The following is a 17,415-nucleotide window of genomic DNA, read 5'->3' as shown; positions in this document are numbered from 1 at the left end:
GTGATTGGTGCCTCGATTTGGAAAAATTGGAAATGGGCTTGAATGGGCTCTTGGCCAGACGGACTTGCAGAGCAAATCTCAAATTTGCCGGAAGTTCGTCAGGGTTTTCCCAGGCTAGGTGACAGTGGAACTATTGGTGGACTTTGTTTTTTTGATGGTCTTCTTGACCCTGTTTAATCTCCAACCTTTTTCCCAGAGTGTGGCTCTGATCCTATGGGACCAGTTGAGTGAAGGAACACCCCAGCACCATCAACGCAGCGTAGAGCTCTTCTACCAGCTCCACAACCTGGTGCCTTCCTCCAGCATCTGTGAGGACGTCATCAGCCAACAACTCATGCACAGAGACAAGGTCAGTACAGTAGACACTTTACATCCCAGGAAACGCACCCAAAGTAACCGCACACACTCCATCACTCAGTCTGCAGACACACGCGGTTTGTCGATGAAATCCATGCTGAAGCACCTTTTCGCTTTCAGAGAATTCGGCTGGAGGCCCACGTGAAGTTCTCTGTGCTGTGGCATTTAACACGAGATTTGAACATCACCAAATCCTCTCCTTTTAATCGCACATTTGACAGGTATGTTGGCCACATAGACATAGTGCTTCATTTATTTAGAGGGATTTTTCCTTTAAAACTAACTTTGCATAAAGTGTCTTTCCTGTGATTTCCTTTTCACTTTGTCCTTCAGATCTCTTTTCATCATGCTCGACAGCCTGAGTTATTGGGATCCGTGTACTAGCGCTGTTGGTCGGGCTTGGCTCAGTCAGGTCCTTCAGAGACATGACATTGCTCGGGTTTTAGAGCCTCTCCTCCTCCTTCTGCTCCACCCCAAGACCCACCGAGTATCCATTCAGAGGGTACAGGCCCAGCGCCACTGGGCCCAGGTCTTCCCTGAACCGCCTGAACAGGGGCCATCAGAACCCATTTACACCAGGGACTCTGGCTTCTCAGACAGTAAGCAATGGCCATTAATACTACGTCCTTTTGTATCCAAATTGTTTCCACACATTGCGATAGAAACATCTTAAAGCGGTTGCCTCTTTATGTAAAAAAAAAAAAAAAAAATCCTTTTCTCCTCTTTCTTTCCTTAGACTTCGGTCAGATCCAAGGGGAGAGGGTGGCACAAGACGAGTTCCGAAGCCTGGTGATGGGTGACATGGAGCCGTTCTGTCTGACTGTTAACCCCTTGAGTGACAGTCTGTCCTTACTGAGCCTGAGCAGTGAGAACTTGCAACTAGCTGGTGAATATGCGCCTGTTGACCAACAGGGGGACCTCCAGAGCTCTGAGTCCAGTGGTTCTCATTCATCTACAGTGGAAAATGGCAGCTTCGAGGAACCAGAGGTTGTCAGCAGTCCAGTCAATGGCTCAGACCGACAGCCTGTTTCCTCATATGACGTGTCTGAGGACTCTATAGAAGAGGTTGTGTCCTCGGTTATAAAAGAGCTGATAGACAGGGTTTTGAGTTTAGTAGATGAGGGATCTTTTGAAGTCTCATCTCAGCCTGAAAACTGGCCCCAGACAGACACAGACAGCACTTACTCAGATAATTCCACTAGTCCCCGTTTTGACTCTGGCCCTCCTCCAGGCTCCAACCACCAGACTGTGCCTGAGATGCTGGCCGGAGGCACGCTGGACTTCCTCTCTGTTACGCGGGCAGATATATCTGCAGAGGGGGATCACAGAGAGGGCATCACCCGCCATAGTTCATCACCTTCCATTGTCACGTTGCCAGATAGTTCCGTCCCTGCTACCCCCGACCACAACCTGCAGGTGGACGACCCTCAGGCCCGTAAACGTAGCCATAGCAGCACCCAGCTCAGCCTTAAAGGGAAGATCATGGAGAGGCTTGCAGACAAATCTCCGGGGGCCAAGCCCAAGATCAAGAGGTCCAAGAGGAAAGAGGAGGAGAGGCAGAGAAAGATAGCCATTCAAGCTGAAAAACTGCGGCCAACCAGTATTTTCTTTGGGGACAGCCTGGATCTAGAGAACTGGTACAGCTGTGGTGAAGGCGAGGTGTCAGAGATTGAGAGTGACACCGGCTCCCCAAGCGGGGGCTCTGGGGAGACTGGCGGGGGGGTCAGTGTCACAGGACGCAGATCGTCCTCTTCCCCACCTCGTTTTAACATCCATCCTCTCTACCAGCACGTTCTGCTCTACCTCCAGCTGTACGACTCCTCCCGGACCCTCCATGCCCTGTCAGCCATTGCAGCCATGCTAAGAGCCGCTCCCTCAGGGTTCGTGAGTGCCATCTCCACCACCAGCATCAACAACACCTACACTCCGCAGCTCTCTTTGCTCCAGAACCTCCTAGCCCGTCACAGGGTCTCCGTCATGGGCAAAGACTTCTACTGCCCCATCCCCCAGGACTCCCACTCGCACTCCTTCCGCAGCGCCATGTACCTGGAGATCATCATCTCGCTCTGTCTCTACTTCCTGAGAAGCTATTACTCTGCCCACCTGGCAGCAGGCCCTCAGGACTTGGCAGGGAACCGGGCCATGCAGTTGACCAGCGTGGAGGTCCTAACTCTCCTCTTCAGCGAGCTAGCCAAAGCCACAGGTGGCTCGGCTAAGGGCTTTGCTAGTTTCATCAGCGACGTCCTCTCTAAGTGCAAAGTTCAGAAAGTGGTTCTCCACTGCCTGCTCTCCTCCATCTTCAGTGCCCAGAAGTGGCATGAGCAGCGGGCGGCAGGGGTGAACGTGGCCACTGTGGAGGAAGGTCTGTCCGAGGACAGTGTCATCAACCTGTCGGAGGACCAGATAGACAGCTGCAGCGCCGTCCAGTCCCAGCTGCTCAGACTGCTGCAGAGCCTAGTTGTACTTGAGCACAGAGTCCTAGTGCCAGCTGAAGAAGGAGGAGAAGGGGGACCTGTGGGAGGCGGGGCAGGAGGCGTAGGAACGGGAGGCGGCGCCGGGGCCGCGTTTGAGATCCTGGGTGGGGAAGTGGAGCACGTCAACCCTCAGCAGCCAATGACATCACTGCAGTACCTCCACGGACAGCCTATAACGGCGCAGGGTATGTTCCTGTGTGCGGTGATCAGGGCGCTGCATCAGCACCACGCATGCAAAATGCATCCCCAGTGGATAGGACTCATCACGGCCACCCTGCCGTACATGGGGAGGGTGCTGAGGCGGGTGGTGGCCTCAGTCACTCTGCAGCTGTGCAGGAACCTGGACAATCTTCTTCAGCAGTACCGCTACGAGACCGGAATAACTGACACCAGGTATTAACATCTACAGGAGTCGTGCTTATGAGCTATTCTTTTATGATAAGCCATTCTTCATCTACATACACCATACAGTCAGTGCAATGCAATAAAATGGCTTAGCAAGGGTTTAGTCACCAGATGGCACTCTTGACCACAAGATGCCATAGCTTTCTTATACATCATGCATCTCTCTGATGTACTAGTTGAGATGAAAATGCTTGGCTTTTTAGGTTTTATGTATAGCAATACATTCATTTAAAAATATGTGTTGATTAAACTGCATATTCTTCCTCTAGACCCCAGTGGATGGCTCTCTGCATCCCTCCTGACCTGATTCTGACAGTGCTGGAGGGGGTGACAGCCATCATCCATTACTGCCTGCTGGATCCCACTTCCCAGTACCACCAGGTGAGGGCGCCGAGCACCTGTGTTGTTGCAAGTTGCTCCTTCATTTCTCAGTGAATGTTTACAACACACTTGTAAATATATATAGCAATTCTGAATGCAGGCCTCCTTTGCTGCAGTTTATACATTCATCTGTTACATTTATAAGTATGATTTGTATCAAGATATGCTTGATATTTTCTATTTCTTTGCATAATGGTATTGGATAAGTACCGACTGTCTGTTGCATATTCTGCCTCTCAGTTGCAAGTGAGTGTTGACCAGAAGCACCTGGCTGAAGCTCGTTCAGGCATCCTATCCATCCTCCACACCATCATGTCTTCTGTCACCCTGCTGTGGAGTGTCCTCCACCAGGCTGACAACTCCGACAAGCCAGCTGCTGCCTCCGCTGCCTCTACGTCCAACATCAACCTGGGCTCCACTAAGGTACACCAGGCAACATGTATTCAGAGTGTTTCCATCAAAAACTCAATAACACATTTTAATGCAGATCTTGGCCAGTCCAGTAAAGTGATAACTAGTCCTTCTCGTCATAATTTAGTCTCGCTTTGCAAGACCTTCCTCCACAGCGCTGCGGAGGAGGGTCTGGCTAGTCGACACAGCATTCTGGGATGGGAGAAAAACGTGCTCTGGTTTATTGGCATTTCTTTAAACCAATCACAATGGTCTTGGGCGGGGCTAAGCGCCGTATGGAACCATGGTGCCTCTGCAAAATAGCCTCATGAAGGAACTTGTTTTGGTGGAACATGTGTACGTTCAAAAGTAGTTTTAGTCGTGCAACAGAAAACTCAGATTGGACAGATAGTCTAGCTAGCTGTCTGGATTTACCCTGCAGAGATCTGAGGAGCAGTTAACCATAGTCCTCAGAAATCCACCGGAGTTTAGAACGCCAACACAAAGAAAGCCCAAGGCAACAGATATCCGGCCTCAATGAGTGAAATCCGGTGGAATTTCCGTCGGCAACGGAGCCATCCCAGAAGTGGAACGTCGAGGATATAGACTAGTCTTAATTGAACATGACTGGAGAATGTCTGAATGAATATGATGAATATAGTACCACACTTACAGTATACTGTATAGTTCTGTATTGTATTGTATTAAACCTTACCCAAGTAGAATACATACAAAGATAGCTCACATTTGTTTTGTAGATTACCTAAAACTTCTCCTTCAGCACTTAACAGAGGCCAGGTATAAAACAGGAAACTGAAGTGTGATGTGTGATGTGTGATGTTGGCATCCCTGCCTAAAATATTCTACAGAGAAAGTATTCTAACTCCATACATACAACTTGGATTACTGGTCTCAACAGGAAGAACTGAATCTTATTACTGGCACTGAAGGACTTTTCTTTCAGCAATTACAGCTCTGTATTTTTATGCAAGTAGTCATTACCCTTGTCGTACCAGATGTAGGTTGGTAATGTAATTTTCACCGAGATAATGCAGTGATTTTTTTTTTTATCCTGCACAGAACATCATTTGTTATCATTACAGGGCCTGTGTCCCTGCAGGAGGAATAATGAAAACCAGCTTACTTAAACTTACTTTTGCTACTAACTCAGTTTGAGCATTTCACATTGGGCAGAGTGCAGAGACATTAACAGCAGCTCAACTTTGATGTAGATAATGTTGTTTGACAATTCATGTTGTCCAAGTTCACCTTGTGATACATATCTGAAAATGAAATGTTTAGTCATTTGAGGAAATAGCACTGTGTTTGATTTATTTATTGCGTTCGGTTGTGGGGTTTTTGCCTAACACAATATACTGCAAGATACGCAGAAAGATATTGTATGTATTGTAACTGAAATTGTTTGCATAGTAAGTAATCAGCTTTTTAGGTCCAACCTAACTTCCTTGCTTACTTCTGTTCCACAGAACCTCCGGCAGCAAATCCTGGAGCTGCTGGGTCCAATCTCCATGAACCATGGAGCTCACTTCATGGCAGCAATTGCCTACGTTTGGAATGAGAGGAAGCAAGTCAAGACTCCAGTCAGAAATAAGGTGGGTGTTCTGTAAACCGGTGGGTAAAAGAAGTACGCACACCCTTTAGATTGTATTGTCTTGAGGCCTGCATTGAAAATCATTTACATCAGACTTAATTTACTTACTGGTCAATACAGTAAGCGGCAAAGTGTATTCATTTCTGTTTACATGTTAAAGTAAAATGTATTTGAATATTGAATTACCACCAAGCTAAAGAGCAGTGTTTTGCTGCCCTTTCTGGTAAAGAGTTTCGAGCCTGTTTTACCAGTTTTGTCCCAGTATGTCCCTTATTGAGTGGGCCTAAAAACGTACAGCTATACAGTCTATGGCTAGTAAACTAGCTGACGCGCTCTCTTCTACCTTACACCGCTCAGTAGCCTGCTGTTGAAATCACAGACTCCAATAGTCTTTGTTGCGTTTTGATGGACATTTATTGATCACAATGTTCTTCGAATGAACGTGCAAAAATCCATGTTACGTTAAAGGTGCTCTAAGCGATGTGACGTGTTTTTTAGGCTACAACTTCACATACAGCAAACATCTCCTCACTATCTGCTAGCTGCCTGTCCCCTGAACACACCGTAAAAAGACGCGGTCTCTGTAGACAGCCCAGGCTCCACAAACGCCAACAAAAACAAACTGCGCCAACCTGCACCACCAAACATAACAAACAGTGTTCCAGCCAATAACCGACAAGAAGGATTTGGGGGTGGGGGTTGGGGGGGTTAGTGCGCGGAAGTACGAGGGGGAGGGGACGGGATGAGGATGAGGGAGGGGCGAGCTAGCCTCCGTTTTGTTTGACAATACTTCAAACGTCAACAAGAAGTAACGTCACCCAACATCACTTAGAGCACCTTTAAGCTCCATCAACAAACATCTACACATCCACACGAGCGTTGCGGTGTGTAGCGATTTGATGCGGTCAACAACTATTTGTGCTCCTCTGATTAACAGCACCCCCTGTTACCTGTTGAAAGGTTCACTCAAAAGCACACTAGTGACAACAGTGGACAATTTGTGTCCTACACCCAAAACAAATTTTAAATCCTTGTATTTACACCATGTGTTTCAGGTGATTCCTTTAGCCAGCGAAGAGCAGCTGCTGCTGGTCGAGCTGGTTCGCTCAGTGAGTGCCATGCGCACTGAGACGGTCATGCAGACGGTCAAAGAGGTCTTGAAGCAGCCGCCTGCCATGGCAAAGGACAAGGTTGGTTTTTTAAGTTTTTATTGCTATAGTCCATTAGCTTAAATACGAGGATGGATACCCGAACCGAGCTAGTCGGGACCCGACAGGACCCGACGGGCCGGGCCGGGTTCGGACAGATATTTAGAAATGATGTTCAGGTCGGGCTCAGTCACATCAGCGCGATAAGGCATTGAACATTTAAAATTTAAAAAAGCTTATTATGTAGGTGCGCGCCTGTGTTAACGTGTGCTTGTTGCCCCGTGTGCACTGACGCGCTCATCTGTTGACCTTTCCGAATGCCTTCCTACAGTTGCTTAATAAAAGCGGGCTTTCCACACAAACAAACGTACATGTGTCATTAATATGAGATAAAAACGAGATTTTAGCTGTATCGGGCTCGGGCCGAGCTTGGACAGAAAAATGCGGCCCGATCAGCACTTTAGCTTAAATGCTTTCGTCCCTATCTTCTTTTACCTCAGCATAAAGCTATGAGACAGTGGAGAGCTGTACAAGTTTCTGCCTGCATAACATATTTATTTTAAATATGTGTACATTTTTGGCATGCTTTTATGCAATACGTGCATTCTAATTTTTTTAAGCCAGTCTTTAGATTTTAGTATTTTCACAAGGACTTTGGCTCTGTTCATAGTCATTCATTACATTAATACTATTTCTTCACCATTCCCCACAGAAGCACCTCTCCTTGGAGGTCTGCATGCTGCAGTTCTTCTATGCCTATGTCCAGAGGTGAGTCCACTGCTTCCCAACAGCAGTGTACAGTACATACTGTATGTACTGTATACTATACATCTATTAGTATTTAATGTAAATGATGCCATTGTAACGCGAGGGTTTGATATGTGGCGGTTGGGTCACTCTTAATGAGAAGAAACAGCCAGATGGAGACGGAAAATTTTCTTAAGCAGCACTTTACTGTTCTCCACACTTCATCAGCTCCACAACAACAACACTTCCTTGTTTCTCACTCACATGTAGCTGAACTAACCAATCAGATGTTAGCAGCACTTAGACTCCTGTAAAACCTTTTTAATTTGCATTCATGATTGTGGCCTGTTTGTGTCCTAGGATCCCTGTGTCCAGTTTAGTTGATAGCTGGCCATCTCTGCTGGCACTGCTGAAGGACTCCGTACCGTTAGGCCTGCCTGCCCCCGGACAGTTTCTCATACTAGGGTAGGTTTCTCTTCCTTCTCTTCTTTTAAGTGTGGTACAGCTGCCCCTATTTCCTCACAACTGGGAATTAGTTGTGCAATTATACTTAAATGTAACAGTTTTGTGGATGTAGATGTTAAATATTCCCAATGTGGATCTGAATGGATCACAGTGATTAGTGATAGTCATTTAATAGTGTTAAACACATAATTTAAAAATGTAAATATCCGTCGAACATACACTGTACTGTCAGATCCATCTACATAAGCAACCTGTTGTATTAATACTTCTTAATTTATTCTAGCACCATTTGCATTACACTATTGTCTTAATAATAATAATAATTTATACTTTATTAATCCCGCAAGGTGAAATTACAATGTTTTCACTTTGTTGTTATTACACACATTACACACAGGTCTGAATTACACACACATGCTCAGTACCTATACATGCGCTAATGGAGAGATGTCAGAGTGGGGGGGCTGCCCATGGAAAGGCGACCCAAGCAATGGGGGTTGTCTATTTCTGTGTATGTACATTGAGAGCAACAAAAAGCCAGAGTCAAAATATCCTGTATGTGTTTACACTTACTTGGCCATTGAAGCTGATTCTGATTTAGAATCAGTCTGGGACTATGCCTTCTTCCACTTCCACATTATATTCTTTAACTTGTTTAACATGGCGCTCCCTTTCTCTTTGTCTTTTCTAGAGTTCTGAATGAGTTCATTTTGAAGAATCCCAATCTGGAGAGCAAGAAGGACCAACGGGAGCTGCAGGTAATTGCTGTAGCCACCTCGGCTACTATTCAACTCTCCGTTGTTTCCATATTGTTTCATATTTAGGTTATACTTCTGTCCTTTTACTTCAATACCATCACAGCTATTGCAGATTGATTTTACATCATCTTAATGACAAGTTTTACTTTTATTTCATGCGGTATAGTAATACAGGCCGCAGTCAAAATGCCATTGAACACAAGTAACTGAATATAACCTGCGTATTCAGGATGTGACCCATAAGGTGGTGGAGGCCATCGGGACGATAGCAGGCTCCTCTCTGGAGCAAACCACGTGGCTGAGGAGGAACCTGGAGGTGAAGGCCTCTCCTCAGATAGTTGTGGATGGAGCCAACCTGGAAGCCGACGTAGAAGGTGTGCTGCTGATGCTGCTACTGCTGCTTACAACCACTAACTGCTCTGGAGAAAGTGCATATGAAGACTGTCTGTTTATCTTTGTCACTGGATATTGCTACAGTATATAACAGCTAGTTTTACACTAAACCTACTGAAACTAAACAAGTTTTAGGCCCTACGTCTAATGTGAATGTGAGGAAAAATAGGTTTAAAATATTTTGTGTTATTGAGCAGTAATCAGATGACGCACAAACATGCAATTCAAGTTGACATGTACCTCATGTAGGCTAGGTCAGCTGTGGATGTTTACAGAAGCCTATAGTAGAGAAGAGGCTATGGTTAAAAGCATTTTACATCCATTCCAAACATAAATATGTGTACAGAAATACATCTTGCTGTCTGATAACACAATGAAGTCCCAACAAACTCAGCAGGTTGAGATTGTTTCACTGAAATGTCTATATATATATATATATTTTGGATCTTACTGGGTGAGCTAGAGGATGCCCCGAAATGCAGCCTTTTAAACCAGGTAAAGACAACACTTACCATATAACGATATTATGATATCCTAAATCTAAGACAATATGTAGTCTCATGTCACGATACCTCTATAATATTGATATATTGCCCAGCCCTAGGGTTAATACCAAAGATGTATTTTAATGTGAGGGATTAATTTAATCCAGCTAAAAAAAAAGTGTAAAAGATAATCTGAATGTAAGACACTCAAACTATGTGAGGGGTCAAAACGGAGCACTTAGTTGCTTCTGTTCGCATGCGCTACTAACAGCGTTTGCCATGTATATTTTGCAGACTGTCTGCATGCTTCAGCCTGGCAGTATTAATATGTTTCCGCTATGTAGCTGCTGCTAATGTTTGGTATGTGTGTTTTGTAGATTTAATGCTCACCGTGATGGAGGCCTCCAGCTTCACTCCGTCCGTGTACAGCGTTCACGCCCTCACACTGTTGGCCGAGGTAAAAACACTCATGTCTGTCTCTGTGACTCAGCGAAACCCCTCCCTGCCCAACTGTTGTTTCAGTCAGCGGCCCGGCCAGTTATTTCCATTGTTCATCTCGATTATGTCTCAAGCTGCTCTCACTCACATTTACCAGCAATGTTTAGGCCCGATGCTCTCCGGCACAGCCCTACAGTACACTAACACACTCCACCTGAGCTCCTTAGAGCTGAATTACGACCACCTCCCCACCTCTACCTCAATTATTATTAGTGAACCAATCCACTGGACTTCATGTGGTGCTGTGAATGAGCTGAGCTGGACAACTGAAATCACTGGCCACTAACCATCTTGGCTATTTTAGCTCAATGTGGAGCTAATGATTGAGATTCTGCCTGTGCTTTACTGCTGTTGGCAGCTTATAGATTAAGGCGTTTACTGAAAGCAATACATCAGCTTAACGCTGCAGTGCAGTTTGTTATACTGTTGGTTGGTCCAGCCAAGGAATCAAAGTAGCTCAATATTCTGAGATGAATGCTGACTTTCTACTGTTGATTTGGAAGAACGTCACTCAATGTTGCCATGCCTACTGAAAGTGTATGGTGTAAGACTGACATGAGTAAATGCTGAATTCATTTGTCAGGTGCTGGCTCATCTGTTGGACATGGTGTTCTACAGTGACGAGAAGGAGAGGGTGATCCCACTGCTGGTTAATATCATGCACTACGTAGTGCCTTACCTCCGCAACCACAGGTGGGGATCAGCTGCTTACTTCATTTAAATGTTGTCAAACTTTGTTGTCACTGAGGTTTCCTCAGAATTTCTGGCAAAAAGTTTAGAAGTTAACATCTTAAGTTCACATTTTAAAGGAGAATTCCGGCGCAAAATGAACCTAGGGGTTAATAACACGTGTACCGAGTCGACCGTTCTCTGGGAGTCGACCGTTCTCTGGGATAAGTTTTCATGCTAATCTAATGTGACCAGTTTTAGTGCAAACCGCTAATTAGCTTATAAAGCTAGTCGTCGGGGCACGGGTAAAGTTAAAAAGAACTCGAAACCAGTCATGACTGGTCGTGACTGTTTTCCCAAGATGGCGCCTGCCTGTATACGTGAACGCTACTGTCTTTATAATCTATCTTTTTAATAAACTGTCTGTACACTTACAAAGTTCTCAATGCTTCGGTTTACATGTAGGGACCATCATTATGTTACCGTGGAAGTGTCGTGCTATTTTGAGCCTTGTTAGTGGTATAGAAATATACTAAATTTCTTTTTACTTTAGCATGCCCCGACGACTAGCGTTATAAGCTAATTAGCGGTTTGCGCTAAAACTGGTCACATTCGATTAGCATGAAAACATAGCCCAGAGAATGGTCGACTCGGTACACATGTGTTATTAACCCCTAGGTTCATTTTGCGCCGGATTTCTTCTTTAACTATGGTATGGCTTTAAACATTATACACTATGAACCTTTTTTACATTATAAAATATTGACGTACGAAGGTGAAACGGATGAAATGTCAGTGTTGTATGAAAGCGTACTGTTTCCTGTTTCCACTGGCAGTGCTCACAACGCCCCCAGCTACCGGGCCTGCATCCAACTGTTGAGCAGCCTAAGTGGGTACCAGTACACCCGCCGTGCCTGGAAGAAGGAGGCCTTCGACCTCTTCATGGACCACACCTTCTTCCAGATGGACTGCTCCTGCGTCAGCCAGTGAGTAGGAGAGGAAACTTGTGTCCGTGTGTGGGTCTACAAAATCCACCCACAAAGTGTAATGAAACAAAAGGATATTGACCGATTTGTTCAAAAATGGATAATTAAATCTGTGCACAGGGGGAAAAGCATGACCATGTGTTTCCTGTCAGTTTTAAGGGACATACAGTATACATGTAGATTTGCTTCATTGAAGACTTAGTTTTAGCAGCCTCAACATACCTTTGGAATGGTATATATATATACACACGTTATTGCCAGATGTAAGGGGGCGGTGCTTGTTAATTTGTCAATGTTTCTGGAATATTGGTCTAACATCAACATCATTTTCCAAATTTTTCAGCTGGAGAGCCATCATTGACCACTTGATGACTCATGACAAGACCACATTCAGAGACCTCATGAGTAAGCGTTCCGATTCTTTAGTAGACTATAAGTTATTGCCACTGTGTGTGAGTTACAGGCCATTTAGCAGATCATCTGTTTCTTTCTGACATTTGCAGGGCAATGAATGTTTAGCCCTTTCCGTGTCTCATCACAGGCAGAATTAAACGTGCATCCTGCAGAGTGTCTCGATCAAAAACACACACTTTCATTTCTACTCCTATTAAGTCTGTAGCCCATTCAGCTGCAAAAAAAATATGCTCATGTGATATAGTTAAACAAGTCGATTTTATTCATAAAGCCCACTATCACAAATCACACATTTTCCTCACAGCGCTTTACAATCTGTACAGCATACAACACCCAGTATCCTTAGACCCTTGAAGGAAAACCTCCCCGAAAAACCCTTTAGTTAGAGCATTTTTACATGTTGCCCCACCTTACCTCTCGGAACTGCTGCACCCCTACACTCCCAGCCGATCTCTCAGGTCAGCTGACCAGCTGCTCCTGATGGTGCCTAAAGCTAGGCTTAAGCTCAGAGGGGACCGAGCGTTTGCCGTTGCAGCTCCAAAAACTTTGGAATGGACTGCCTCTGCACATTAGACAGGCCTCCGCGCTGTCTAATTTTAAAAATCTTCTTAAAACCCACCTCTTTTCTTTGGCTTTTAACACCAGGTAGAGTGTTGATCTTATGTGTATACTTGCATATTTTTATTGTGTGCGGCCAGTGCATTTTAGTTTTTTTTAGTTCTACTTATTTCTGTTTTATCTTTTTGTGCAGCACTTTGGAAACCTTGTGTTTGTTAAAACCGTGCTATATAAATAAAGTGGATTGGATGTTAAAGACTGGCAGATAGACTAATATTGACTGTGTGTGTGTGTGTGTGTGTGTGTGTGTGTGTGTGTGTGTGTGTGTGTGTGTGTGTGTGTGTGTGTGTGTGTGTGTGTGTGTGTGTGTTTCCCTTTAGCCCGGGTGGCTGTAGCCCAGAGCAGCTCTCTGAGTCTGTTCACCAACAGAGACGCTGAGCTGGAGCAGAGAGCCATGCTGCTCAAGCGCCTGGCTTTCACCATCTACAGCAGTGAAGTGGACCAGTACCAGAAGTACCTGCCAGACATACAGGGTAAACAATACGCCCATATACTATGCATGTACTTGTGTTGTATACAGATACTGGATGCAGCAGCGGGTAACGCCCTCACTTTGAGAGGTTATTTCCTACGATAAACAGAATACAAATGAATCTTAAAATGTCGGTAGATTTGGCGTATTTCCCCTAAATGTGTCCATTGTGAGTTTATTGGTCATGCTAACTGCGCTCGCCACCTCCGTTGTAGAAATTCAGGGATTGTAGCAAACTCCAAGTACAACGGCGTATTAGGACCATTGTTGGTAGAACATAATCATTTATGGAGGAGTAATGTTTTAAGAATAAATATCCGAGATTATAGTTGTAAATTTACGAGGAAAAAAGTTTTTTTTGTTGTCAAGGAACCCCGTGGTTTCCCGCAGCACTTTGCAGCTTGGGCGGCCGCCTAAGCTGGGGAACCCTACCGCCTTAACTAGGTCGTCAAAAAAAAAAAAGGCAATCTCGGACAATAGCGCGGACGCGCTTCACACCGCGAGCGGGCACGCGCGCCACACGGCCAAAATGAGAGAAAGAAAAAGAGACGTGGTCCGTCGCTGTCTGGAGGATAACTAGCCAGTTGATATCGCGCGTGTGTGTCCGTGAGAACAATCGCCAATTCACCGTCGCGTGTGCGTCGGAGTTTGTCAACAAATGTGCGGCAGCTGGGGCATTTATATATGTTTCTCTGTCCTGTTCTTCACATCAGTGAGGCTTTCTTCTCTTGTTTCAACCAAGTGAATACATGACGAAGTGACTGGAACTATCATCACCTCTCGCGCGTGGTTTCGCAATGTCCCGGCTGTTGCCCGGTCTTTGAGACACAGCTGTTGTCCATTTACTACACACGGTTCACAATACAGTTAGTTAGCGTAGTTACACACAGTGAAATGACGTGTCCTGTTTTTATTTCACGCATACTATCTGCTGGAGTGTGTGAAGCGATGGGCTGAGCTCTGTTATCTCAGAGCAGTTTTGGAGAAGAGTTGTCGGGCGAAGTGGAAGAGAGCGTGTCACGGAGGATAATGGGAGCAATGCCAGTAAAATTGTTATAGCACTTTTTTTGAAAATAGTTTAATGAGCTTAAAATTGCACATTGCAACTGTTATTTTGAAAAGCTGGTTATTTATTAATTATTTGTTATTATTTAAATGTAATATTTAGTGTAGTGTGTAGTACAGAGTCTACACTACAGAGATGTATTAATTATATATTACTGATGTAATATATATATATATATATATATACATACATATATATACATACATACATATATACTGATGTACTACTACCCCCCCCCCCTCCCCCTCGAAATAATACCAGCTCTGTAGTTGTATATATAATATATATTTGTACCTACATGGCCCTAATACATAGTGCGAGCCCTCTGAAATGGACATTAGTCTAACTGCTTAGGAATCTACAGCTGGGTTTATTAACCTGTGTGTGTGTGTGTGTGTGTGTGTGTGTGTGTGTGTGTGTGTGTGTGTGTGTGTGTGTGTGTGTGTGTGTGTGTGTGTGTGTGTGTGTGTGTGTGTGTGTGTTCAGAGCGTCTGGTGGAGAGCCTGCGTCTGCCTCAGGTGCCCATCCTTCACGCTCAGGTCTTCCTGTTCTTCAGAGTGCTGCTGCTGCGCATGTCACCTCAACATCTCACCTCCCTGTGGCCCACCATGATCACTGAACTGGTGAGAATTGCCGGAGACATCGCTGACTGCAGGCTCTCTCTTTCTCTTTCGCTCACTCACCGTATCTTCATGTGTTTATTTCCTTTAGTCCTCTACACATATTGAGCCACTCACACAAAAACTCACTCACACACACTCATTCACACATTCTACATCTGTTTCCCTGCAGGTCCAGGTGTTTCTTCTGATGGAGCAGGAGCTAACAGCAGATGAAGACATATCAAGGTACATTATCTGTTGATAATACCAACTGGATTGTAGCAGCAAATGAACATCATAAAGGATTTCTTCCCGTGTTCCCTTGATGATACATCCCCTCCTGTCCATCTCTAGGACCTCAGGGCCGTCAGTGGCTGGGTTGGAGACCACCTATTCTGGTGGCAACGGCTTCTCCACCTCCTACAACAGCCAGCGCTGGCTCAACCTCTATCTGTCTGCCTGCAAGCTCCTGGACCTGGCTTTGGCCCTGCCTCCTGAGAGCCTGCCTCAGTTCCAGATGTCAGTACAGACAAGCCTGGGTCATAAAAGGCTTTGTAATTGGGTTGGGTTAGGGCAGTGGTTCCCAAACGCGGGCACGGCGACGCTAAATATCAATAAATAATGCCTGGTTCTGCTGCACAACTAGCAAAGCATAGACAAGTTTGTGAAAGGACGGCCAGGTGAATGTAAAAGCAGACAATGACGCTAAACCAAACACCACAACTACCAAAACAAAGGCAAGAAAATATGTACCACGTATTGTAGGTGACCACAATTCAATCTAAGGAGCCGAACATATTTGTATCTACAAAAGGGGGGCCCTGCAGAACAGGTTTGGGAACCACTGGGTCTGGGGATCGGTCACAGAGATAATTGGTTAAAAGTGCGTGTCTGTCACAATAGAAGAATTGCCCAATGTCAGTATGCGGATAGAAAATGAATAAACGTATGAATGAGACATTCGGATATCGCCATTTTTAAAGCTCTGGTGACTTGTTAAATAGATGAAAATTGTATTATTTCTGAGTGAGTTCCGCATCATTACAGGTACCGCTGGGCCTTCATCCCAGAGGCTTCAGACGACTCAGGATTGGAAGTGAGACGCCAAGGCACTCACCAGAGAGAGTTTAAACCCTACGTGGTCCGACTGGCCAAGCTGCTGAGAAAACGAGCCAAGGTATATTCCCTCGGTCTATAAAAAGTTATTAAATGATGGAGACAAATGAATGTGCAGGGGAATGCTCATTAAATGACCCTTTTTTTTAACAAGTTGTAGCCCATTTCATTGTCCCCTCTGCTTGCAGGATGGCACGTGAATTTCTCTGCTTGAGTAATTTGTCATCCATTACACCCTCCCATAGAAAAACCCAGAGGAGGACTGCTCCATCCGAACCCTGTCCTGGGAGCCAGGTCACTTGATGCTGACCCTCTACGTGATTCGCAGCATGGAGCAGCTGCTACCTTTCTTCAACCTGCTCAGCCAGGTGTTCAACAGCAAGGCCAGCAGCCGCACAAGTCCCGCCTACAACCACAACCCAGCAGGCGCCTGCTTCCCCGGCCACAAGGAGGGCCACAAGCTGGAGAGCCAGAAGGTGTTCTGGAGTCGAGCGCGACAGAACATCGAGGAGATGGTGGAAAAAGACTTTCTCGAGGGCCTTATCAAGACGTGAGAACACAGCAAGGGGAGAGAGGGGGGGATTAACACACAACTACTGATCAACACTAGTGAAAAACCTCAACTTGTACATTAAAGGACAAGAGAATACAAATGGGGGGGAAATAGTTTGTACATTTTTTTGTATTTATAATGATTATTTTACTTTTCAAAAGCTATTGTATTTCATTTTAATTATTTGTATATATGTAGCAGTTTTAAAGACTTTTAACATTTTATGTGAAGATGCTGTGCCATTCCATATCGATGTGACTTAATAAAAAATTTCTAATGGGAGGGTTAAATGCGCTCTGTCGCTGTCGTCATGCCATATAAAATGTCCCTGGCACAATTGGGGATTGTGTGTGTGTGTGTGTGTGTGTGTGTGTGATATATATATATATATATATATATATATATATATATATATATATATATATATATATATATATATATAACTGGTAACTAGGCAGTCAAGTATCAGTCAAATAGGCCTTTTTTCCACAGCAGATATTGTGACTTGTCATAGCAGGAAAAGCACAGGTGTTACTAATATCATTAACAATGGCTCTGTTGTATTCAAGTGTCCCAGTGAGACGTCACAGTGAGCATCATTCATGTTCTCATTTACACTGTGACACGTTGAGTCCTCTGTGATAAAGACCTATTGAGTTGCAGGTTTTGTTGCTATCCATGGCACCGTAGTACTGACCTGCTTTGCATCCAATTTTCTGCACAAGGTGGTATGAAGAAATGTTTCAGTGGCAGTGGTGATAAGTTACTAAGTACATTCAGTGATGCACTTAAGTACATGGAACTTA

The 17,415-nt window shown here is 44.8% G+C and overlaps 1 protein-coding gene across 7 annotated transcripts in view; it reads left to right on the top strand.

Moving 5' to 3' along the window:
- The window catches only part of dop1a (DOP1 leucine zipper like protein A), a 42,386-nt gene extending 25,487 nt beyond the window's left edge, over window positions 1–16,899 (top strand). For 5 of the 7 annotated variants that reach the window (XM_036005874.1, XM_031322753.2, XM_031322754.2 and 2 more), the window contains 22 exons: window positions 197–349; window positions 478–578; window positions 691–956; window positions 1,094–3,224; window positions 3,506–3,617; window positions 3,858–4,040; window positions 5,495–5,620; window positions 6,675–6,809; window positions 7,480–7,535; window positions 7,875–7,979; window positions 8,671–8,737; window positions 8,967–9,111; window positions 9,993–10,072; window positions 10,697–10,806; window positions 11,619–11,768; window positions 12,112–12,173; window positions 13,121–13,273; window positions 14,825–14,961; window positions 15,131–15,186; window positions 15,295–15,459; window positions 15,988–16,117; window positions 16,302–16,610. In XM_036005874.1, coding sequence (XP_035861767.1) covers window positions 197–349; window positions 478–578; window positions 691–956; window positions 1,094–3,224; window positions 3,506–3,617; window positions 3,858–4,040; window positions 5,495–5,620; window positions 6,675–6,809; window positions 7,480–7,535; window positions 7,875–7,979; window positions 8,671–8,737; window positions 8,967–9,111; window positions 9,993–10,072; window positions 10,697–10,806; window positions 11,619–11,768; window positions 12,112–12,173; window positions 13,121–13,273; window positions 14,825–14,961; window positions 15,131–15,186; window positions 15,295–15,459; window positions 15,988–16,117; window positions 16,302–16,610 — 4,932 coding nt within the window. Of the gene's footprint in view, window positions 1–196; window positions 350–477; window positions 579–690; window positions 957–1,093; window positions 3,225–3,505; window positions 3,618–3,857; window positions 4,041–5,494; window positions 5,621–6,674; window positions 6,810–7,479; window positions 7,536–7,874; window positions 7,980–8,670; window positions 8,738–8,966; window positions 9,112–9,992; window positions 10,073–10,696; window positions 10,807–11,618; window positions 11,769–12,111; window positions 12,174–13,120; window positions 13,274–14,824; window positions 14,962–15,130; window positions 15,187–15,294; window positions 15,460–15,987; window positions 16,118–16,301 lie in introns of those variants that run through there. The other 2 variants (XM_031322751.2, XR_004898452.1) reach the window with 2 other exon arrangements.
- The last annotated feature ends 516 nt before the right edge of the window (window positions 16,900–17,415 follow it).

Source organism: Sander lucioperca, chromosome 10 (assembly GCF_008315115.2).
Source record: "Sander lucioperca isolate FBNREF2018 chromosome 10, SLUC_FBN_1.2, whole genome shotgun sequence".
Classification (NCBI taxonomy): Eukaryota; Metazoa; Chordata; class Actinopteri; order Perciformes; family Percidae; genus Sander; species Sander lucioperca.
This window is presented reverse-complemented; position numbering and strand designations above follow the sequence as displayed.